General features: G+C 38.0%; 2 protein-coding genes across 2 annotated transcripts; both read right to left on the bottom strand.

The window, feature by feature from the left end:
* Positions 1-371: 371 nt before the first annotated feature.
* Positions 372-10435, bottom strand: map2k2a (mitogen-activated protein kinase kinase 2a). Its single transcript, XM_053513243.1, has 11 exons — positions 9789-10435; positions 8964-9174; positions 8734-8880; positions 8456-8533; positions 7709-7760; positions 4352-4476; positions 3956-4169; positions 2871-2935; positions 2686-2747; positions 2340-2385; positions 372-2078 (listed from the first exon to the last, which is right to left on the bottom strand). Exons 1-11 carry the CDS (start codon positions 9875-9877, stop codon positions 1968-1970), a joined length of 1200 nt encoding a protein of 399 aa, XP_053369218.1. The 5' UTR covers positions 9878-10435; the 3' UTR covers positions 372-1967.
* Positions 10436-13865: 3430 nt separating this feature from the next.
* Positions 13866-24148, bottom strand: pias4a (protein inhibitor of activated STAT, 4a). Its single transcript, XM_053513735.1, has 11 exons — positions 24045-24148; positions 22807-23191; positions 22620-22704; positions 22206-22247; positions 21529-21619; positions 21038-21166; positions 20456-20561; positions 20267-20340; positions 19575-19735; positions 19339-19487; positions 13866-17001 (listed from the first exon to the last, which is right to left on the bottom strand). Exons 1-11 carry the CDS (start codon positions 24069-24071, stop codon positions 16730-16732), a joined length of 1521 nt encoding a protein of 506 aa, XP_053369710.1. The 5' UTR covers positions 24072-24148; the 3' UTR covers positions 13866-16729.
* Between the last annotated feature and the right edge of the window lie 1880 nt (positions 24149-26028).

Genomic DNA, 26028 nt, shown 5'->3' with positions numbered 1-26028 from the left:
TTTGAAAGACACATTTAAAAGGCATTAAATGAAACAAAGGAAACAATTTAGAAAATAAGTATAAATAAACAGAAATGTAAAATAATGATGTTAATATTCTACATCAGTGGTTTAGGTTGCTTAAAAGCCAATCTGTCTGATTGAGCAACTCCATCTACCAACATGTTAGGCAGCAATGATATAATGTGTGTGTGGTTATCAGGTGTGGTTTTTGGTAGTTGAAACAGGACAAAAATGTAGTCTGGCAATGACTCTCCCTTCTTTATAGAACACATGCTCATTAATAAGTAATTGATGAAAAGAAATGAAAGTGACGCACTGTGAAAAAAAAATTATATAATAGCCAATTAATAAGTAGTGGAAACACTGACTCGCAAATAAGATTTTATTTATGTCTTATAATTGTATTCAACAATTTTAATATGATAATAAAATGACTCTTTCCATTTTTCCCCACGCCAATTAAAAAACTGAAAGAGAGAAGAAGAAAAAAAACAACCAAAGGAGGTTATTTTTTAAGACTGAATCAGTAAGGACTTTTTATTTTTTATAGTCCTTTTCAAATGAATGTGATGCTTGTTCTATGCCTCCACTATGCCTCATTTTGTTTTGAATTCAACTGAACGTTGAAGACGAAGGTAAAGACAAACAGCCAAGCATCACAGCAGACAATTGGCCTACCTTACAACCTAATAACTCCATGCATTTATAATAATTTCTAATTGCTTGCATAGTACCTCACATGCATCACAACTTTGTGAGTTATGTACTATGGAAATTCTTTATTAACTCATTTTAAACAGAGCTTGCTGTTGTTCAGTCATTGTGCATTCCAACGCAAAGGTCTGCAGATTGTCAGCTCTAATGTGGAGTGCAATCCGGATTTATCTATAGAACAAAAAAAAAATCTTAGTCTTTATGTGTAGTTGGCAAAAAAGCAAAAAACACAACATCAACACTTAAAAAAAAATTTTTTCCCCAAAATACCCAATGGTGAAAAAAGTTACAGCATTGAACAAAATTTTCAGATGACAAACCTCGGCATCAGATAGGGCCATGAAAATTATTATTTCAGTGTCTTAAAATGCCTTCTGTATCATACAAAAACAGAGTTTGACAGAAAATGCATTACATGTCTTACGGCAGATAGAAAGACAAGTTTCTTTCTGTGAGAAAATACAGATGGGTAGAATTTCTTAATTTGGAATATTAAAACCATATTGTACTTTATTTTCTTTGAAATTAACGACTTAAAGACAAAATGCCGAAATCTGTTTAAATCTCCAAATTGATACCAATGACTGATATGTTACCTGGTCTCGCAATGCCTCAGAGTTTCTGTGAACTGTATACCTACATAGATGCATGTATTGTAGGAGAAGCAGTTCCATGAACTCATTCATCTTTATAGACATACCCAGCTCATAGACTACCAGAAAGTCATCCTCCATGTGATCTGCCGTGGCTTTCTTTGGTTTAAAACTGTTCAACACAAGATGTAGCAGAATAGAAATGTATCATCGGAAACTAAACACCTGACTAAACTGCTGTTCTTTTGCAGTGACACTATTACACAACTACTCTTTAGCATTTAAACCAGAGTGCAAAATATGACACCTGAAAAATCAAAGTAAAAATATGTATTATATTTTATACAACCAGTGCTGTAACGCCATACCTGAAACATTCCAGAATAACGGGTTCGAGATCTTAAATATGCTGTTAATGCAATGCAAGACATGTTCGAACTTATGGTTCAATTGAATGGACAGTTGTACCAATGAGAAACACAATGTCTTATAAATCAGTACCTGCAGAAAGCCCTGTGGCAACAAATAAGTAAGTGAGGAGGAACAAAGGGGGAGTGAGTTGGCCTGATCAGGCCTAACAAGCAGGGAAAAATAACAGAGGGGTGATGCGGAAAGTGCAGAGGGTGATGGGGATGGTGTGCAGGGCTGGGGTGGAGGTTATTCAGAGGTGCGAGTGGGAGTGCTCGGCTGATTCAGACCCATGGTTCGGCACAACCAGCCAGCAAAGTCCACCTCATCCACTTCTGCACGCTTGATAAATGTGTGGCCCTGCAACACCAAAAAAGATGGAGGCATTAAGAAGCACAATCTTATATATTAAAAAATAATGTGATGAAGTCAACTTTTCAAAAACATAAAAATGTCACTATTTCTATGACCCAAAATCAGGTGTTTAACTATAGAGTAAATTATGATAGGTGTGATAGCATTCAGTACGTCAATTTAATCTCTTGTGTTTAAAATACATGGATTGCTTTGAATCATCTCATTATCTATAGCCACCAGAAAAGGAAAGAAGACAACAAGCACCATCAACATCTTCAGGTCAGCTCTGTCAGCAGGGTTCTTGATGAGGCTGTAAAACAACAAAGAGTCAAAATGAAATCCCCCTGGGTAGGGAGCAATGTGATCACAAAACTACAGGCTTTTATTATTGTAAAAATAGAGGACAAAAAAATGACTGCGCTGTGCTCTTTCAAATCCGAAAATCCAGGTCAATGCATAAGACTACGGAATCACAATAAAGATAAAGGATCAGATAAACATTCTATATAGTTCAGGCTGTGTACAACCATTTTATGCAACATTCATCCTTGGAAAATGTACATATCCAAAAATGCCAATTCAGACACAAGACCAAACAAGTGGAACTTACCATTTTGTCACAAAGTCCTGGAAGTCTGAGGTAAATACACCATGTGGTAGCTTAGGTGGGGGCTGTGGAAAATGGAGAGATGGAAAGAAAAGCAAAAAGAAGGTGATATTGAGGAGCAGTGCAAAAAAGAAAAAAATATGAAAAAACAGCAGGAAAAAAGTTGTGCACTGGGCAGTTTCTCTGACCTCATTGACAATGTAGTCCAGTAGCTCAAATATAGCCATGGCCGGCCTGCTGTCCATTCCATGTCCTTTGGGAAAAAGCATTTCACATGAGTCAACTAAATTGCCTTATATTTTATGGCTTCATTATCTCTATAGGTTTATATTTCTATAAGGTGTCTCTGAGATGCCATGGACGAAAGTATTTGTTTTACTACAGAGATCAAACAATAAAAAAAAAAACATAAGAAATATATAATGTTGTTGTTGGTCTTTCGGCAAGGGGTCGCCACAGCGGAATACCCAGTTCACACTACAACTTAGCACAGGTTTTATGCCGGATGGCATAAAATTATGGCATAATAATTAGGATAAGGGAAATTACCAAATAGGTGGAATTAATTAAGATGTAATTTACTTTAGTAATGGGACAATGGAAGACAGAAGTGTACTTGTAAAGCTAAAATAAGTGAAATGATGAAGCTGAAATCATACGACAAGAAACCATCTGTGACAGAGAATCGCCACCTCACAGTTTCTACTAAGATGTAACAGTATAGGATCTGTTTATAAAAACCTGTGTGTAAGAGACTGCAGTCAGTAACATGTGAGACAGGGAAGCGCATCGGCTGCTGGTCATCTCAGGAACAATGATGGTATGATAATACCACTCTTTACTTATACAAAGGACTGATCACTTGAATCTGAGTTACTTGATATTTGATTACAATGATTACATATTTCCTAAACAGTGTATGGAATAGTATGTGTTAAGCTTAGTTAAATAATTTTGTTGTATTTGTTTACATTTTATTTAACTAATATTTATTAGAAGTAGTTATTTAACTGTTACTTATTAGAAGTAGTGATTTAACTGTTATTTATCAGAAATAGTCGAATGTACCTTTTTTGTGGTTTTTCATTTAAGGTTATCAACCACTTAGTTGAATCCACTTTGAACAATTGTTGTGTAACCTGCAAAGCTGTCAAGCACAGGAATTAAAAAGTGATTCCAGAGTTAATCCTTATGTCCCCTGTAGTTGGCTGATGGCCTTTTTCGAGTTTGAAGTTGATGTGCAAATTTCCAGATAACTCAACAGTACTCTTACCACTAATGGGGCGACCTGTAGGTCTGGGTTTTGGAGACATGCTGTGTCCCTCCATCCCTGCCCCATCCAGCACGGGTCGCCCAAAGATGGCTTCCAATTCCTTTGCGTCAGGTGGTGGGATGGGGTAGCGGCCGATGGCCAACTCTACTAGTGACAGGCCCATGCTCCACACATCCGACTGCACCGAATAGTGAGTGCCCTGGAGCCTCTCCGGCTGTCAAGGCAGGAAAAAGTAAAATTACAAACAGTCAAAATAGCGTCAAAAATGCAGGACTGGGCCGAGCTAGCAGTGGCTGCCTCCGCACCCCATACTGCGTTGCTGGGCATAGGCTTGGTTTCTGGCAAGGGCAGGGGCAGGATTGGGAGGGTGGGGGAAGAGAGAGAAGACTGACTCACCGACATGTATGAGCGTGTTCCCACAAAGGAATTGGCCATGGAGTCGATGAGCTGGCCGCTCACGCCAAAGTCGCACAGCTTGATTTCACCGCGCGAGTTCACCAGGATGTTGGAGGGCTTCACGTCTGCAGGAGCCAAAGCGCAACATAGAGAGCGAATGTAGGTGAAATGGAAGGATGAAAAGGCATAAGGCATAAGTAGGGAGGCAAAGAGTGCCAAGGCTCAAATCCCACCACCTGGCCCTTTTCCTCCAGCTTCACTCCAGGCATCCTAGCCTGTGCCAAGTATTCAACCAGAAAAAAAAAAAAAACATTTCACAAGCAGCCCTGCATAAGCAGGCATGTATAGCTCACAAAATGCAAGCTGCCTCTGATGGCAAACATGCATTGCTACATTTCCACCTTCCTACTGCCCTGACAGGAGAAATAAACAATATGTTTTAGTGACACAGAGAAGATATCTTTGCCCTAAGACATTTTAACAGAAATCAGTAATTGTAATTAGACTAAATTTGTACGTCCCTACACAGTAATAACAATCAAGTATTCTGACAACTTTTGCAGCCAATAGTTATGTTCTATACTAAAGTATAGCCTCTTGTAGGTCCTCCAAAAGCCCCTCTTCAAGCTTAGCATTCCAAAGGAAAAGATCAAAGGGACTTTCAACAAGTGGGAAAGAGAGGTGATGCAAAAATAAGAATAGAGGGGGTTGCAGGGCGCGGCGGCCATATAATCACATCTGCAAAACCATAATTACCAGCCAGGCTCCCAGACAGTTCCCTGCTCACTTGCTGACTCTTTGTGTCACAAGAGCACAGCTACAGACCTATGTGTCCCTCATGAGCTTGTTCAGCTCTAACCTGGCTTCTCCAAACCCTTACACAGCCTCAGCAACGTCCAGTCAGCCATTTTGAGTAAATTTATATTCTTGTTTCAGAGTGTCACTCAAATAAGGCAAAGCATTAAACATTAGCTACTAGAGTAGGGCACTTCACAGCCATTTAAAGAAAAATGTTTTTTATTATTATTTATCAACTGGATAACCTTTGAAAATATTTGTCGCCTTACTAACATTTCATAGTCACCAACTGTATTTCTAATTCTTATGCAGAAGATGGTGATGAATCATAGAATGTGAAGACAAACATCACTGTGATAGAAAAAAGTGTTTGTCCTTGTAAAACTTTGGATGAAACATAATAAACCAATATAATAAATAAAATCAGCATATTTGTGTGAGGACAAAAGCAAGACATCATGGATATGATAACATGTTAGCAGGCCAGGATTTATAGTCAAAAAAGACCCTGTTATATCAACAGTAAAAATAGTACAAAAACAGAACAAAAGTATGATGAGGATAAAATTGAGTGTGATAAATAAAAACTTTGGGCACCCTTTATGTGTGAAATGCAAGTTGGCTAATGACTTGTATTGCCACAACATTGCAGTAAAAACCCACAACATCTGTAGTATGAGCATTTTGAGTATTTCAACATACAAGCCAAACTTTTTTTACTGTCTGTAAATGGTTGCAATCTTGTTTACACTGATACTAGATCTACAGCTATAGCTGGCAATCAAAAGGCAAGAGAAAAACTAATTTGCAGATTACTAAACCAGCTATGTGACGGACATCTACATAAAAAGTGATTCTTACCCAAGACTAAAGAACCAATCAGAACAAACTCCAATTTATAATGTTATAATGAAACAATCTTTTAAATAACAATCTTTTAAATAACAATTCATGTCTTAGATGTCTGTGCCATCTAAGACATTTATAACTGTAATTTGTTTTAATAGCAAATGTTTTCTTTATGATTTTACATGAAATTATTAAGCAACTTTTTAGAATATATATCAAAGTAGTGCTGTACTACGGTCTTCCAACTTTTATAATGGTTTTGGCTGCTCTTTCCTGTCCAAAGGCTCCCACGCAGCTTGAGTTATGTTGAGGTCAGTGTTTTGAGGTGGCTGACTTAATACTGTAAGTGTCCCATTGGACGTCCACTCGAAAAATGTCTTAATTGTGTTTGCAAACTCATTATAGTATGCTTTAATATCTATTGTTTTGGAACAGATCCTTTGGATAAAATGCACCCAGACCATGAGCAAATCACCTCCACGTTTCACAAGCAATCATACAGGGATTTCTAAGTTTTTGCTTGCTTGTTTTTTTTTTTTTTTTGTATACTGGCATCTAATGTACGAATATACATACAAGTAATACTTCTCTGGATTTTTTCTTTTCTAAATAAACCTTTTTTTAGTTTTTTTTCCTCCCATGCTATACTTTGGGCATTTAATGTACTACATTATGTTCTTCTTCAACTTTCTACAACACACCCTTTAGGACCATTTCTTGTAAGACGATTTCTCACAATGACTTTGGTGCCAGGTGACAGATGCCAAAAAAGCATTTGACTGGATTTGTTTCTGTCCCTTAAGGAAATGACCTTTAAGATGCAGACAGTTTTTTGGATCTCTCTTGTATTATTCTGCCCACATCTTGTCCCATTCCTTCATACTTCTTGATGACAGTTTCAATGCAGCTCAAAAGGTCAGTTTGGTGGGTAGTTGCTTGCTGAAACCAAATTACAATGACGTATGATAGTATATCAGTGTGTGAGTTTTGCTATCCCCCCTTCCTCCGGAGGCACAGTGGTACTGCAATTACTGTCCAATATTCCAATTCCATTTTCCAAATGCTACCCCAATTGGTTTGACTATCAATGCATAATTAAACTTAATCAAATATGTCGCTATGGAAATTTGACAAATTCAGTGCCTGAAGTACCATGATACTGTCACTTCGTAAAATATCAATTAATTGGTTGCAAAATGCAAAACGCGTATAAATTTCTTCTGTCCAGATAAAACTGTTTAAAATGAGCCTGTTATAGAGTGACCAAGTTCCCAATTACTAGATTCAGAGCTAATACTTTGGCATACATGATTATACTTTTTTACCATTATAAAAATATATTGTGTTGGAGGCCTAGTTTAGAGTTGCTTTAAATGCAAATGTACTTGCATATATAAAGAAAAGTTCTGTTTTGTTAGAAATTGTCCAAACCTTACCAATTTTTAAATCCATACCCTGCTTGTAGATTTAAATATTTACATGCAATATAATTCAATATAAATATTAAAACTTACCCAGATTATAAAGTTTATATATTCTGTTAAACGTGTTATATCAAAGAATATACTCAGATAACTGAAATGATTAAATTATATCTAAGTGATGTGTATCAATATGCTCATTTCCTGCCTGAGCTATCGAGTATCAACTTGCACATGTACATGCATGCAGATTCACAAACATTTCTTTGGAATGTTCCTCCAAAAATACCTCGGTGCATAATTTGGTGCTTCTCCCGTAGATAAGCAAGTCCTCTAAGTACCTGTGGAACAAATACATAAATCCATTTTACATAGGATCCACTAATTCACTGTAGTCTAACTTTTTTTGTTGTCTGAACCAAATAAAGCAAGTCTTTATTAACAAGATATTTTCTAATGAATAAAAGATTTCATGGATGAGACACACTGCATTAAACTAGCTTAAACAGCAGGAATCAGTGCTTTGAATTAGAGGAAAAAATCTAAAACAAATGATTAGTTGTTGATCCACATGAGGATTATAAATCAAATTTGTATACAGTTTAATGCTTTGTTTTTATTTCTATAGTGAAAAATGTAGTTTATATTCAACTGCCACTTTTAAAACACACTGTTATCACTGTCAGTGTAATCCATGTTAAAAGACTGTTAAACTTGATGTATTTCATATTTCATCAAAACGTTTAATTATTGTGGAAATTTATAACCAAAAATGGGTTTACATATACATAGATATATGTAATATGTATATTATATATGTTGAATTATTACAATTTCTGTATGAATAAAAATAGAATCATGATCCATCTCAGATTCCAGTTTATTCAAATAATGCTTCAGCTTTTTACCTCATAAGAAATTTACAGAAATTCATTATAACTATTACCTTATATGAGTTTAAGCAAGTAATTGGAGCAATTCTTATGAATATGTTATGATTGGTGTGATTTACAATATGCAGAAAAGAGATACTCACTGCAATACTAACTTTACCCAGAATTTCCTCTGGAATTCTTCTAGCTTCTTTTAGCACCTGATCCAGTGAGCCTCCATCCTGAAAAAAGATCAATAATTATATTTTATTCACCCTGGTTTGTTGCAGTTTAATAGTATACTACTATTTCTTCAAGTCTAGCAAAAAAAGATTTGTAGCCCTCCAACACTCCAGGCTGAAAGGGTCTGATAATTTTTAACAACAATAAACATTTATAGCAACATCCTTCCAGCACAATTACCTTCATTTAACTCACTCACCATATGCTCCATACAGATACTGATCTCCCCATCACTATAGAAAGCACCATAGAAGCCCACTATGTAGGGTGAGTTACACTCATGCAGCACCTGCAGCTCCCGAATAATCTGGTTCCTGATTGCTGGTTTGATTTCCAAATGAATAAGCTGCAGTAAAAAAGGAGAACATGATCAGTTGTTTTGTTCAGCCGACGGCAGTAAAAAGAACACATGTTGAACACATACATTACCTTTCGGGCCATGACCAGCCTGGAGGGCTTGTGGCGCACTTTATGGACCACTCCACCATTCCCGGCACCCAGCTCACAGATGGGCTCAAAGTCGTCATCTTTCAGCTCTCCCACTTGAGCTTTCTGGGTGAGGAAGGCTTCAAGACGCTTCCGCTGCTGCTCATCTAGGTCCAGCTCCCCTAGCTTCTTCTGCAAGGCCTCCAGATTAGCTCTAACCACCAGGGAAAATCAACAGTAGGCATTAATCTGTCATGCACACTTCCACAGAAGGACAAAAAGTATTTATCAGGCTGGTGCAAAAGGCTGGATGGGCACTGGAGCCGCTGATGAATACAGAGGGGCCCAAAAAATTTATATACACTTCAAATCACAGTCACATCATAGCATTAACGATGGTGCAACTACTGACATCTTTAAAGAAAAGATAATAGTACACGCACTGCTGCCATAATTCAATTTAGGTTTAAAAAAAAAAAAAAAGGAAAAAATAACTGTTGAAGTGTGCATATATATATATATATATTCTTTTTTTTTTTGGGCCCGGCTGTGTATGTATTTAACACTGCATGATCTTGACTATTCCAACATGTGAGAGGACAGCAATATATAAAGGCACGTTTCTTAAAGTATTGCCCAATTTATTTCCAAGCACAGGTACTGAAAAATAGGAAACCTGTCATCTTTGTTAATAGAGCTTTCCCAAACACATCACTCAAGTTAGAAACTTCACTAAACTGTCCATAACCAGGTTCTCCTGAATGAGCCGGAATGATGGTGGTGGTGGTGATTTTGGCTTTAAACACGCGTTTGATGTTAAATACTCACTCTGAGGCAGCATCAGCGTTGATGGACGGCTGTCCCTCTCCTGTAGACGGCAGGTTCAGCGGGACTGGTCGCGGTTTCTTCGGGGCCATGACTGAGTACTAAATTATATAATCAAGATATGCAACGACAACGAGTTACCGCCACTGTAATTTCTCTACACTATAGAATGGACTTGCTGTTGAGAAGGTTTAGTTGTTCGAGTCCGTCATGCCTCACGGAGTTCTGTCACAGTCGGCAAACAGGCAGATGACAAGAGGGCAAGAGAAGTTGCTGCAGCACAGACAGGTAAGCATTGGTCGCTCAGAAAAAATCCCGTTCACAGCCAAATGGTCTAGTCTGTGAGCTGGAACACGGTTTGAGACGAAGTCATGACTGTCGGAGCTCTCCCGGCAGAGACTGGAGCCTGACTCGGCACGGCCCTGTGGCTCCTGTACGAAGCGCCTTCAGACAGATGACAGCTTTTAGGCCTCCGTCCTAGCACAGCCGATGCCGCTTTTCACTGAGGGATTGCAGCAACAAATCATCCCAGGGGCTGTCCTGTCGATGCGTGACTTGTGCTCAAAATTCCGTGAAAAGACTTTGAGAAATTTTGCAGGGGGTGTTAAAAAAATCCGGTACAGGAAGCAGCTCTCCAACCAGGAGGAAGCTTTCTGTGTCTCGCGAGATTTGCTAGTATCGCGATAAGACCAGGCGGCGTAGCTCAGGCTGCGCCGAAGCATATTTTATACCAAATCTGGTGTTTAAACAATGTGTATGTAGGGAAAAGAAATGAACATATCTATACTATTTATCGTCCTTCTCTGATTAATAGTTCATGTAGCCGACAAGGAGAGCGTTTTAATTCTGTTTTTAAAACGCCATTTTTGCTAAGAGGTAGTTCATTACTACCAAAGCAACTCCAGTAATGTTAAAATAAAAACAACGTATACCACTACTTGTTTATGTAGTACAACACAATGCTTTTTTTTCCTTTTCACATTATTATTTATTCAAACAAGGCGGCAATGTGGTGTAGCGGTTAGCACTGTCACCTTGCACCTCTAGGATCTGGGTTCAATTCCTGCCTCAGGGGTGTGTGTGTGTGTGTGTGTGGACTGTGCATGATCTCCCCTGTGCTTGGCGGGTTTCCTCCTGGTCCTCTGCTTTCCTCCCACAGTCCGATGAGGTTAATTGGTGTACTTAAACCGCCCATTGTGTGTGCAGTGCGATGGATTGGTTCCCTGTCCAGGGTGTACCTGCCTCATGCCTTAAGTCTCCTGGGATAGGCCCCTGTAATCCTCTATACAGGATATAGCAGTATAGAAATGAGTTTATTTATTTATTTATTTTATTTTATTTTTTTTTAAATAAGTAGCTGTTTGATAAAGTAGCTTCAGTGTAATGTGCCGTAGGCTGTAGGTTAGCTATTTCATTCAGTATTTCCCCTGGTCAGGCTTTTGGGCCAAAGTCATTTTGTCCATTAGGTCAATGTTGTATGACCCTGCCAGAAGACTTTCTGGCACCTTTAGGTCCATCTAATGTTGGCCTAAAGTAAGTGGTTATGATGTTATCCTTTGCCAATTTTTGCCCACCATGGGAATAGTTGTATTAAAAATACTCTTGACCCTACATAAATGAAAAGGCCAATAGAGAGAGCCACCCAAAATAGGTGTTGTGTAAGCATCACATTGTTACCTGGGTTATTGCTTAACAATTTAAAAAAGGCTTTCCAAAACCTGTCTGCAGCTCCATGTTTCTCACTGTGAGCTTAGCTCATCATAGGGACACAGGATTATTTCATTATACACTCTCAGAGCACATGTTTGTTCTGGTGTGTCTGAGGCAAACACTGTTTCACAATTTCAGTTTCACACTAGCGAAACAAGAACAAAAAAATGGGGTTGTGAATGTACTGCAATGTACTGTGAAGGTGTGATAGCTCAGGGAGTAGTAGGGTATAAAATTTATATAAAAAATGTTTTACCTCATTTTAACTGCAGTTAATTAAAAACAAACAAAGGTGTCTTTTTAAAATTAAATTTTTTTTTGAAAGCTCTGTATCTTTTCAGAAATGGAGCTGCAACTGTTAACTTTAATGTAATTTCATGTGTTGTGAAGGTCAAACTCATACGATACATCAAAATAATTCTACAACACACTGTTGCTTCACATTTACACACTGCAAAGTAAAATTATTTGAGAGATAACAGTCTGTGTTATGCAAAACAGTCAAAGACTTATGATGTTAAATTTATGATGTTTTTCAAAGGCATTCCTACAATTTCTATTTATTTGAGTTGTGAAAAATAACCAAAATATACAAATAAATATCATTAAGTGTCTTTCTGTGGGTTACATGTTGAAGTGAACATTGTCATTATGTCATTAAATGTTATTAAAATAACCAACATAATGCATTTAAGAGCCAGCCATTTATATCACCACTTCTTCAAGAAGGCTTTCTGTAATAAATAAATTAATTAAATAGCAATAATAAATAAATAAAAACAGTATTAGTTTACTTTTTTGCATTTATCAATAAAAAGATATTCCATAAGGGTTGGAGAACAGGTGCTTACACTTATGGTGTATTGTCTGTGCATCATTGTTAGGTAGGAAACTGCTTTCAAACAGCCCAAACAGGATGTCACAAATTTAATTGTTTTATGTTTCCAGAGACTGAAATCACTACAACAGTACACACTACAACACCTACAAACTGGTGTTACTGGTCTGCATGCATATATATGTGTGTGTGTGTGTGTGTGAATGGCCCAGTAACACTGTCCTGTTGAATACTAATACTAACCCTAAACTTTAACACTGTTTCATAAAACAACACAACAAAACTAATTCAGTGACATTTTCCCCACAATTTGAAAATACTATGTTTTTTAATTTATTAGGTATTTATTTATTATTTATGTATACATTTGTAACTAATGTACTGCAATTGGTCTCTTCTGGTGCAGGGGATAGTTTTGCCATCTCAGCAGAAGCCCCATTTCAACTCCTGTGTTAATTTAATAGAAGAATGTGTGTTTGGGTTTCCACCTGGTTCTGGGGTTTCCTCTCACCTCCAAAAAGACCTCAAATAGGTAGATTAACTATTCTAAATGGCCTCTTGCTGAAAACTTGTTTGCATAATTTAATTGAAAACATTGAAACTGTATTTTTATTGCCATTTTAGATAAAGACAGATTGTAATTTGTAGCTACCCAGCCTTCTAAGCTAGATAAAACAGTTAGTTTGCTAGTAAGTTTGTTTTCAGCATTTTTAAAACTGCAATCCAGGGCTACACAATAGCTTTCTTGTCTGAAAGCTGACTGGTGCATCTGGAGGAAATTTTAAGCTGCTCAGGCGAGGGAGAACTTGGAGGCACACATGGATGATGCTATCGATTGGTTAAATGTTTCTGGAATGAGTTGTACTTAAAGGTAGGTATCACATTTACCTTCAAAGCGATGGTAGTAGAAGATGCACTAATCAGAAAAGCCACAAGTAAAAAAAAAAATACAATTGCTTAAAAAATAAATTGTTGTATTAATTCATAAGAAACAAGTAAACAGACTTTCTAATCAAATAATTTAGAAATTGGCTTTAGTAATTTGTTATTGTGTACCAAGTATGACATCTAGTGGAAAAATGCAGTCATTGTTGTAAAATTGTTGTGACTTTTTATCATAACCTCAGTAGGGCATGCAGCTATCCATCCATCCATCCGCTTTTGTTTACCCGAATTAGCTTATTATGGTAAATAATGTTAATTTATCTTTGGCAACCACTTTGGCCTGGTTAGGGTGGTGGTGGATTCAGAGGCTATCCTGCGAACAGGCAGAAATTTCACTCAGTACACTACACATTATTATGAATACATACCCATTAACACACTTAATTAGAGTAATTTTAAGTTAATGCTCCACCTACTTGCATGTTTTTGGGAGATGATAAACCAAAGAACCCAAAGAAAATCTACATGAATTAGAGTAGACCATGCACAGAAACTCTGCACTGACAGTAACATGAGCTCAGGATCGAACTGGGAATCACTGTCACATTGTTGTTGTTTTTTTTAAAAAGGCACTTGAAAGACAAACATTGTTTTAAAATCAGTTTAATTAATTGCACACATAAATGACAGTATGATGTCCTTGTACTTTTTACATGTTTTTTCCATTTAAACAGGGACCACCCAATCTTCAATTCCACAGCCAAACCCATTGTAGAGGACATGACAATTTTACCAATTTATTATCTCTGCTGAAGATGGCAAAAACAAACCATTAACATTTTATCCAAAAACCACTGGAGCAAATTCGAGGCAATCCGAAAATTGATAAAATATTTATTTTTTTATTGGCTTTTAATAACATGTAAAAAGACACAACAACAACAACAAAAAAAAAAACAATTACATTGCAAGCCACTGCCCATGCTATCTTAAGCACTGTAATAAGAAGGGATGTCACTGCCAAAATTCACCTCCAATCCCAAGAACCACTTCAGATCCAACCCCAGATTTTATAATCACTGAGACTCACATTTCGTCACCATTGAGATGCTCAATGTCACTTTACTTCATACAAATGAACCTTTATCTACCCAATTCTCTTCTAATGAATGTAATAAGCAAAGAATGGAAATTATTCCAGAAGGTCCTACAAACAACAACAAAAAAATAAATCACTCAAAATGTGGTCCAGTTGGAGGACAAAAAACAAAAAATGGGGACTAAAACAGAGAACAGAATATGCCAATGTGAGCACTTTTGCTTCTCTACTAAAACCTGATGCTGGGCATATTGTGGACAATATGTGGAAGACCATGTGTGGACACGCACATCAAAATGAAAATCAGCTTTCTTCACTGTGAGGGGTTTTCAGTTAAGACATCCCTTGCACAGATAAATTACAGTACTGACACTGTTTTCAAGTTAGTTTAAGATGCTTTGGGGGGGATTGGATTAACGCATGCCTGTCACTTGGAGCAGTGTACATTATGCAGTGGTTTCTCTTCCTACTCACTGAAAAGAATTTGCAAGCTTTGAGCCTTTTCATGCTAACATTGTACCTGCTACTCGAGTTTTATGGCTTGCTAATCAAATGACTTGAAGATATGAGACAGACTCTAGACCAAAACCTTGAATCCACTTTCAAGTGGTCAGCCTCCATCTCCTCCTCCAGTAACACCAGTTCCACACCAACTCTAAATGAAGCTTGAAACCTAACCCAGAGCAAGAATTTTATGAATATAATCAGATCAAACTAGTTCCTCATAATATGCCCATGTGTAGTGTCACATGACTAGCTCACATGCGAGTGGATTACAGACTTCTGGATGCGGCAAAATATGCCATCTTACCAACCTGGTAAATCAGAACAAGCCCCCTAACTGCATTTCTTTGCTTCCAAAAACTAGCACTTTCAATAGCACTGTACTCTTCTCAAATGCCTCAATATGTACAAATAATACAGAATGCTGTTCAGACAAATGATAAAACAATAAATACAGATTTTCAAATGCTAAAAAAAAAGTTGCATGTTACACCGATTCTATATCAGGTGATTAAGCCAAAATACCCATCTCACAACAAAAATAAATGACATCCAATAGCAATGTCTGATTCACAGGACTCACAGTGGAAACAAAGTCTCCTATCAATTTCAAACCAAAAGGCCCAATTAAGGGGAAAACTTATGATTGGCTTTAGGAAAAAAACAATTGCACAATTAGGTTAAATGCTTTTTATCCCCCTATCTTAGTTTTTGCAGTCACTGAATTTACGTTTACAAGTGATTTAAATGGCCGTTTGATTTCTTGGCATTGTCTGGGCTTCTTTTCAGCTCCAACTCCTCCACCTGCCTTCCACAAGGTTAAGTTCTCATTAGAGCAGCTGCATATACTTCACAGTCTTAGTTAGCAAAGCCAAAATGTGAGACTCCGAGACTTGCAATCATTTGTTTAAGTTCAGATACATACTCATTAGCTCCTACTGTACAATATTTACCCGCTGGAACATCAAATTCAAAAGTTCTCAGTTCCAAGTGTTGACTGATGATGAGACAGCATACTTTATTTCAGCTAGATGACAAGGCGCAGCACACATGTCTGTGAGCAATATTGGAAATCCATCGCTTATGAGAAAAGTCCAGGGCTGTTTTAGTGAGAATTCTAGGGGCACAGAATGAAGTATGAATGATTTTTCTTTCCAGTGTTACTGAGTATTTAAAAAATAATAATAATAAATCAAGTCATGTTGTCTAGCCTTTCAAGTTGTGGTCAAGTTTGCCTTTAGACTGAGGTAGGTTGTCAATTTCCATGAAACAAGCAAATAAAGGGGAGAAAAATAAATAAATGAACAAACCCTTACCTTCCAAATCTGACCAAACCATGCATAATTACAGAACCAGCTGATATTTATTTTGGCTTTTGGATAACAGCTGCTCCACAATACATCTAAACCCAATGGAAATGCCTTAGTATTAATTATAGGCTGTGAATTTTTTATTCATATTTAAGGTTTCTTTTTAATCTAACTTGCAGTTTGTATAAGTCACTACTGGTTTTGACCTTCTATTGCTGACAATAAATCTTTTTAAGCATCTCCTCACAGAGCTTGTCTATGGTGAAAGCTAAAATGCCTATAGTGACTATGAGGCTAAGTGGTTTGGGCTGGAAATACAAAGTGTATGGGAGACGGAAGAGAAAGAATCAAAGGTGGTTTATAACTCCTCCATAGTTATTTAAAGGGAAAAAACAGTATTAAGATGTTGTGGAGAAGACAAGAGGATGGCTTTGGTGGGCATCTAAGGATTTCCAGTGGTGTCATGAGGATGCCCACCTGCTCCAGAGGTCAACAGTTTGTGCACATGTTCTTATGTTTGAGTATTTTGGGAAAATGTGTTTTAGGAGAGAAATGAACCCATATCCCCTCTCCCACTGTCCGTAATCTGCAGCCCGTTTCAGTATGCAGTGACAAGATCTTTGTCATAATCGTATCGGCCCCTCTTAGGTGCTGGGCTGTCCTGGCTGTCCTCTGTGTCCTCGCTGTCCCCAGCCCCCCCTCCACCCTCTTCCTCATCTGAGGAGTCATCCAGCGTAAGGTCCACTACTGCCCCTCCACCTGAAGGTGCACTGGCACCACCTGTGCCTGCTGCCGAGGCGCCCGATGCAGATCGTCCTGTCTGGCTTGTACTGCTGTGTGCTGGGGAGTGGCCATTCGTCTCAGGAACACCTGAAATGAGAGAAGTGAAAAATATCTTAATTTATGGGCCATCAGCTTCAGGTAATGTTCATATCAACCATTAGAATCAGTGTTTTTGACCATGATAAATAACTGATGGTGCCAGTTTGATTATTTCTAGAACTGCTGATCTCTGGTGCCCATGATAGCTTCAGATACGTTTATTAGCTGAACCAATCTGGACATTTTTCTCTGATCCCCTTATCAACAAAGTGTTTGATAAGAGGGGTCAGAGGAAAATGCAGGAGCCCATTTTACACTAACAACCATGCTGTGCTAGTCACAAAGGATCACAAGTTTACATTTAGAGCATTTGGCAGATGCATCCAGCCAGAGCGACTTACAGAAGTACTTGAAGTCTCCATCAATAAATACAGCCAAATTGTACTTTTAGTCACAAATTTGTTAAAACACTATTAGTCTAAAACACTGTTGGGGAAGGATTTTTGTGGTGATCTGACGATTTTAGAAAGATAGAAGTGATATTGGTCAGGGGTTGCTTACACCTGATGGATCCAGAGCGGGATCCTATAGGATGGCAGTAACCCTTGATCTTTTAAAACACTAGACATTATAGAGCCACTGTTGATGGCTGTGATGAAGGGGATGAGATCTTGCAAGATTATATGGAGTACTGTAAATGGAAATCCAGCTAATAGACAATGATGCCTTGCAGGATCTCTTACAGTACCAGTAAAGCGAACAGGAATACTAAGATTGTAGTGTAGGGGATGGGGTATGAGTGGACGTCTGGAAGAATGTTACCATCTAAAAAATGTTTAATGATTTTTGATGTTTAATGTTAACAAAGTGAAACACTTGACGGGTATCTGCATGATTGACTGATTTTAATATTCAGGAGTATGGCACCAACTTCAAAATGCCGACTACACCATGTAAAAGAAATTAAACTAGATAGAACTCCTGAAGAAATTGTGAATATTGGTCAAAAAGATACATTCTTACAGAAACATTTCATACGAGCACCAGAAAGTGTGAGTGACTTTAGGGGCATGGCCAGCAAACTCACAAACAGAGCAAATGTAACCTGATATCTTACATTAACTAAATGGCAACACAGTCCTATGAGTCTCATATAGCTCAGGAATCATAGAAGCTAGGTTTGTTTCTTGGATGGTTGCTGAGAAAAGGCTTTAAACTTGCTGGATGTTTAGTTTTGTGAGTGTAATTCAATAACTGGGGCGGGGGTGGCATTTTTGTGATCGAAAAAACCATTAGATCAGCCACAGTGCAAAATTAATTGATGTAAAAATCCAGTTGCCATCAGGTCCCAAACAAACCTTTATAACTCATTCAAGCAATCTTGTCCATTTAAAGATTAAACAAGGTAGATGACCCAGCTCCCCGATTTGGGTTAGTGCAAACTTGAGCAAGCATCAGCGCGAGAGGGAGAGATGGAGGTCAATTTTGCTGATTCACTGCCTCTCATCTGTAAAATGCAGTTTATTCTCTGTGGATATGTCTGGAGTTTGGGTTTATATTTATAAAGGTTAATTAAATTTGATTAACATGATATTTTCCAAAATAGCAGAGATATTGAGCCATTTGACATGACATCTTGTTTTCTGATCAGACCGAAATCCTGAGGGCTAGGTGAATAAAAAGATGGTGGATTTTGTGTGGCGGTTTACTTCATCCCATAGTGCTCAAAAGATACTGTGAACATTTTTTCACTTTGTACAAGTTTTGTGCCAAGTGAGCAGAATCGAGGTAGAAATGCCTGCAAAGTGTTAAATCGGAAAAACGGGAATTGTGGGAAACCCCAAAAAAAAAAAAAAAAGTAATAGAACGCCAGTTCAAGTTGGGAGGAGGATCCAGTACTGGTACGATCTTCATCACCTGCCAGAAGGGCACCCCTATCCACTGATGCCGGTGAGGAAAACTACAACTGAATTGATAATAAATTAACTAATAAATAAACTGCAGCAATACCTTTCCTGGCATTTTTCTCCTGTCATACAAGTGGCTTACCCTACCCCTCCTGTTTAAACTACAGATGCATGGAGAGCTAGATTTTCTTCTGCTATAGGTGAAACGTGAAAAACAAAAAGAATATACATGTGCAAGGCAGACAGTGCTCAGTAATTAACGTTCTGCTCTTGTGATCGGACTGCTGAGACCATCGGACTGCTGTGGCAGAAGCCACCATTCTGCAAGACCCTTTAGCCATAAACTGATTTAGATGTGAATTTGGATTATATTGCCTACCAAAAGAATAAAACAAAAATGTAAAAAAAATAATAATAATTTTTTCTAGTTTCTTCATAGCTACCAAGTCCTTTTTTTAGGCACAAAGGAAAATCTTACATATATCCACAACCGGATACTCTGGAGTGTGGTTATTTTCCCGCTCCCTATCCTTTTCCTTGTCGTCTCTGATTGGTCTCCATGAGCCATCAGTCAAATACTCAATCTCCTCCACATCTTCAGTCTCCTTCAGGATTTCAGAAAGCAATCTGGAAAAAAAAGCGTTTAAAATGTTTTTTTTTTTTTTTATGTCTCAGCTTGTACTGTAAGAAAACTCACCAACACCCTAAGCTTACCCATCAATGGTGAGCAGCTCAAATGGAGCAGGTTTGTCACACACAGGGCACGTCCATGTGGGCTTCTTCTCGTTCATTTGCAAGAAGAAGACGGCATCGAAACACTGCAAGTGAGCGCAGGTGAGTGCCCGGCATGGCACTCCCAAACGCATCTTTACCAGCTGATGAGATATAGGAACGGTGGCCATTATGTATACTTTTTCAAAAACTAATTTTTTTGGAAAACAACAGTCTTAAAAGATGGCTCACTTTTCTTAAAAGCATTTATTCATATGGTTGAGCCACACATCCTAAACGTCTGACTAAATAAAGACTTCCTAAAAATGTACACTGAGAAAATAAGTATTTTATTACCAATTATTTATAAATAAGTACATTTAAATGAATAATTTCTAACTACAATCTTTTGCTGCGTGTAATGTGGATGACATTCTTCTTTTCTCTTAATAACTGTTTTTAGGGAAAAAAAATAATAAGCCAGTTTCACTGCATGGAATTATTTTTTTTTAACTACATGATTATTACAACTTCCAGAAACAACACGAAGGGCAATTAAATCTGTAATTAAGACATTTTTCTCATGTGGATAAAATATTGTCCTAGCATTGAGCCATGTTTGCTCCAGTTTAATTCATGACATTTTAACGATGAAATGAAAAGAAATACCAAATGAATAAAGAACAAGTACATACTGGACAGATCAAAGACACCCTCAGTCCTGTAGTGGCAATCTCGCTCTCTGGATCGAAACGTAGCTTGTCTTGAACTGCAAACAAAGGAGAGTTCAATTTAGAAGATATTTTATTTATCTTAGTCAGAGGTAAACAACACAATTTGAAGCATTTATAGGTTAATAAAGCTTCTGGTTTATGGTTTCGTACTGCGTTCACGACATCGCTCGGCGCTCTCGACTGAGCAGTGCTTAAGTTGGTTGAAGAGCTCTGCAGATGTGAAGACCCTCACCAGGTACACAGCCACAGAATACCGCTGCAAGCAGGACACAAGTCATTGTGCATACAGTAATGTTTAACATTTAACAATGAGTTACAGCCATCATGTAACAATTAACATGTAACTTTTTTTTTTTACATGCAAGTTTTAAATAGCCACAATCTGTACATACTGTACTGTAAAATCTGTGTTTAGTGAATGCAAAGTTTGAATATATAACCTTCAAAAATAAAATGTACGCACATTATATACACAATAAAAACTGACTAATACTTAAAAATAATGACAGGGAAGTCTCGACCACTCTGAACATTAGAAGGCTGCCGGGGCAATTTTTTAATTTGAAAAGTTCATGGTTTCTAGGCCAAACGTCTTAATCAACAGCAAATTTCCAATTATTTTTATTCTTAAAGGAACACTCTTGACGATTAACTAAAATACTCTGTTTTGTACAAGACTACATTTATTACTCTTATTTTGCCTTTTTTTTTTTTATTGTCTTCACATTATACCTTTCCAAAGTTGCCCCATGTGATAGTGACTCTGTTGGTGGCTGTCGAGAGATGAAGCCACGGGGTGATGTTTATAGGGCGACAGGGACGACGAGGCTCCACACCTGGTTTATTGGAAGGATAATAACCCTAGAATCGATAAAGGATGAAGCAATAGAGAGGAAATTAGCCAAATGTTAAAGAATAATAACCGTGCACAATATATCTGAAAAAAAAAAAAATGCTCCAAACACAGCAAATAAATATGGTGCCCTTCATATAAAAAAAGACCTTTAAGAGGATTAAATAAGAACCTGTATTGAATCTAGGAATCCTAACTGAAGTGTCAAAAAGCCAAAATTTAAAAATTTATCCTACCACAGGTATTATTTACTACAGTAATTGTTGTTAGTCTTTCAGCTGTTTCCAAAACCAATAGCTAGGCAGGTGATTGATATCTAATACTCCAAAAGCCAAGCAACTATTCATAGATTTGATAGAAACCTACTTACGGGAACATGACAGTATGACTGATTCACTTTGACAGCAATATTGGGAGGGTACTGATCCTCCTGGACACCAATGGAGTCGGTGTAACAGATTCTGGAAAGAGGAGAGAGACACAAGTCTGAACTATCAAATCTGCTTAGCAAAATAAATCTCAGTCTCTTATCAGCACAGCACATTTATTCTATGCGAATCGTTAAGTTAGCCAAATAGGACTGTCGACAATTTAATATGGACACTGAATTTGTCTGTGCAGGGCATGAAGCAGGAATGAACAAATGATGACAAAAAAAAAAGAAAAAGAAAAAGAAAAAAGAATAAGCTGACAGAGTTTGGGTTTAGCTGCCCCCTTAGAGATCAAAACAGAGTGCTTCTCTACTAGTACAACTCTGTCCCAATCTAGAGGAGGAGTGCTCACTGAATAATCTGGTGAGGGTAATACTGATATAAATCATATACTAAGGACTGTATTGTAAACAGATCTAATCCCAATTACATCTGAGCCTGTGTTAGACATCACTCTCAATCACCATAACATATCAATCACCAAGGTGTTCTGACAGCTCACGGTGGCCCAAAACATTACTACGGATAAACTAAACAACAGATAAACAGGATTATGGCTCAGATATGTTTAAAAATAATTTACCCAACATCCCTTTTAACAGTCCAACATACTTACCTAAGAACCACCTGGACTGATTTTACTCCTGGGCGAAGTTCACTAAGAACACAAATGTGGAGAATAATTTGCTGTTAGTCCACTTTTCGCATTAATAAAGTAAACTATGAATGTGTAAACAGAGGGTGATTATTATATAAACAAATTACACATGAAAGGAAAATAAGCGTGTTTGCAGTTTTACCCATACATAAGATTTAGTTTCATTTTGTCATACAGTATATTTTTTTTAAAGAAGTGCCATCAAGAAATGCATGATAGTGTGTTATTTGGTGTTAGTTTAGTATCATCTGATAGAGTCATACCAAACCAAGTGTGCCAATATTTAAACCCAAATTACAATAGACAGGATGTTGAGCACAAAATGTTGTTTAGAAACATGAAGAATCTGTGAAATTCACACCATCTACTCACCTGGAGTTTCGGATCTGGTCTATCTGGCTCTGTGTTAGCTCAAAAACACACTGACTATCCTGTAGTTTCTCACTATTCTGTGCAACTGCAATGTATGACAGAGAAGTGAATTAACCTTTTTGACCTTTGATAATTAAAAGCCAAATAATACGAGCTAGTTTGACGTTTGTGAATAAACTCGGCGTACCTAGCTCTGTTGGTGGCAACAACGTTTCTAAGTTGTGATAAAACGGCAAGGGCACTAGTTTAACTTCAGCTGCTGGTGGAGCAGCCAGCTTGGGCATGCCATTGAGGTAGTCTGTGCCCTGGGCTGTGCTTCGTGGGGATGAGTTGATCGTTGGATAGGACACTGGTGGTATCCCCTCCGGGCGACGTGCAGCCACCCATACAGGTGCTTTGGGAAAGCGCGTTTCGTAGAGCTGTCGGACATTCTTCAGCAGCTCCGGGCTGTATTCCGTCTGCACCAGTCTCAAAGCTCGCCCCACAAGGTCCTGCTTTAACCCACTTTTACTGCGCCCCATAGAGGCCAGCAGCGTCTGCAGGTCAGACACCCGAAAACTCTTCACCATGTTCTAGGAGTGCAGAAGAGAGAAAACAGTGTTAAAAAGGCTGTTTACAAACATGTTGATTCCTCAAAAGTTAGCCATCAGCTAATAAACTGATTTCATGACAAAAGTTCATAATTTTACATTTTACCACATAGTTTTTACATGAATGGTGCATATATTTATAATAAAGCAACTTTATCCTAGATATAAACAAGTAAAACTCCGCCACATAATTGACCCTCAAATCAGAACTGAAAACTGTCAAGTGTCCACATGTAGGCATCTCACACTCACTCAACACACACACACACACGAGTTTAACTATATAGTTTTCTAAAAACAAATGCTCTTACATAATTTGAGCTAGTTATCCAAATATCACGAATATGATTAACACTGGCTGTATAATGCACAATAGGAGATCATGGGCACCAGTGCTGGGAGACACCGGCTCAGCTCAACATCTCAACACCTTACTCATTTATTAGCTTTACTCCTGCTCCTGACGTCAAAATGTGGATTACGTGACAATGCTGGATGTTCTGTTTTTTTTCTTCTTTTCTTTTTAATGCGGGAATTGATTTAAAATAAGAAGCGTCACCCTGGTTTCCTCTGTGTTGCGCCTACTTTGTGAGCTGGTGTTTTTAATAGTCCCATCATTCATTTCAACTAACGTTAGCCACTAGCGGCTAACCCCAGCTCCGTCCAGACATCAGAGCCAAACGCAGTTTATGGACTCCCAAATCTGAGAAATGACCTCAACTCAGCGCCGCGCTCTGAATCACTTCTTGACACATTCAAAAAAATGATAACCGGTCTCTCTTGGTGTCAGGGAGCTTTTATTTTTTGGCACTAAAAAATAGCTCCATCTACTTACCATCGCTTCCACTAGTTCGGCCGCCATCTTCACAAAGCAGCCCCGCGAGAGCCTGAAGGGAAAGGCGACAGCGCACCAATGGAACGCGCAGGAGCTATTGAGTAAGAGCGCCGGACATCCAATCAGCGCGCTCGTCTGTGCCGAAGAGGGCGGTGCCAATGAGAAACAGGCGGGCTGCGAAGATTTAAAACGACAGTACACTTGGAAAAAAAAGAGCGATTCCAGTTAGGGCTATCCTTCTTACCAGGCCTCTCGTTCTCCTAAATATATCCACTGATGTCTGAACCTCATGGTCTTACCTACCCGGGTTTAATAGTCTTGTTTCACGACGAAATCCGGTGTATTTTCAATTCAGACGTCACCATGACTACCGGGCATTACGCTTGAAGTGGGAAAGAGCGCGTGGCCCCGGCAAGTCCGCTCCGCTGCACAGAAATCCATTTCATAAGTTATACAAACCCGAGCCTAAAGTCATACAATGCTTTTGTTTTAGTTTTTATCTCCTTTCGATATTTTACATGACGACATTTATATGTCCAGTGACATAATCGTGCATAGAACATGCCTTTTTCGCACTATTTGATCAGAAATAACCAAAGAAACGATGTTCCCTCGAAATAAAACCGAAAAAACAACACCTTGTGAAAAATCAATTTAGTCCATTCCTCTTCATTCGACTCCATGCCATGTTTTACTTGTCTGGTGAATGTGATGGGGGATGGGAGGACTGGGAACTGCACAGGACATTTGTGTGAAAGAAACAGGGTTCTACATTAATACAATATTTCGATATAATAATATGATTAATAATATTCATAATAATAATAAAGATAATCTGTGATACATCTATGCAACAAGATTTACAATATAGGATTGTTCACTGACATGTTGAAAATGTTTTTGCTAAAACCGTTTTACATGTTCAAAGACTGTAAATGTTCTTAAACACTGATGTTTTGTGTGTGGTGAAGTTTATATTAGTAGCTATGTAGGATTGCTTTTGTGGCTTTGTCGAGATAATTAATGATTGACAGCGTCTCCTTCAGGAACTGTTTCTTTTTTTAACACAACACTAGGGGGAGCTGCTGCGCTGTGATTCACAAAAGTAATGCAGGCTGTACAGTACACAGCACTAATTGCAGAATATGTATGAGAGAGTACAGTATATACAGTATATTGGAAAATCTGTGTGCAGCAGCTCAGTACTTTTTTCAAGAATGCTCAGACTGGTTCGAGCTAACAGAAAGGCTACAGTAGCTCAAATAAGCACTTTACAATTGTGATGAGAAGAAAAACATTGCAGAATGCGCAATATATCAATCTTTGGCGCAAATGGGCTACAACAGCAGAAAGGTCCATTTCTGTCAGCCAAGAACAGAAAGATGAACCTGCAGTGGACAGTAAACAACAGCACAAAGTCATGGACCCATCCAGTCTTGTGTCAACTGTCCAGACTGGTGAAGGAGGTGTAGAAAGGCCCGGGAATATTTTTGGCACACCTTGGGTCTGTTAACACCAGTCATCATTCCAATCCCACAACCTATCTTAGTATTGTTGCTGACCATGTGCATCACTTAGTAGGGCATAATTTACCCATTTTCTAATAGCTACTTCCAGCATGTTAATCCATCATGCCACTAAGCAGGAGCCATGTCAAACTGGTTTCATAAACACAGAGAATCTGAATCCAATAGAATACATTTTGAATGAAATCATGTCAACACAGACCAGCATCTCATATTAATGTTTTCAAGAAATTGTGGAATCCATGCTATAAAAAATTAAAATTGTCGAGAGCAAAGCTCAGTCCTACTTAGGATTACTATTGTTTACTGAGCACATTTACGTTCAGAGTTTTACACTTGAATGGTTTGGGTTATTCTTTAATATGAATTTTAGCTTAAAAAAAGAAAGTTAAGCATGTACACCTTAGAGACTTATAATCTGTCTAGTATCTCATTAGACTATTAGTTGACAGGAACAG

The sequence above is a fragment of the Clarias gariepinus genome, chromosome 15, assembly GCF_024256425.1.
Source record: "Clarias gariepinus isolate MV-2021 ecotype Netherlands chromosome 15, CGAR_prim_01v2, whole genome shotgun sequence".
In the NCBI taxonomy this organism is placed as follows: Eukaryota; Metazoa; Chordata; class Actinopteri; order Siluriformes; family Clariidae; genus Clarias; species Clarias gariepinus.
This window is presented reverse-complemented; position numbering and strand designations above follow the sequence as displayed.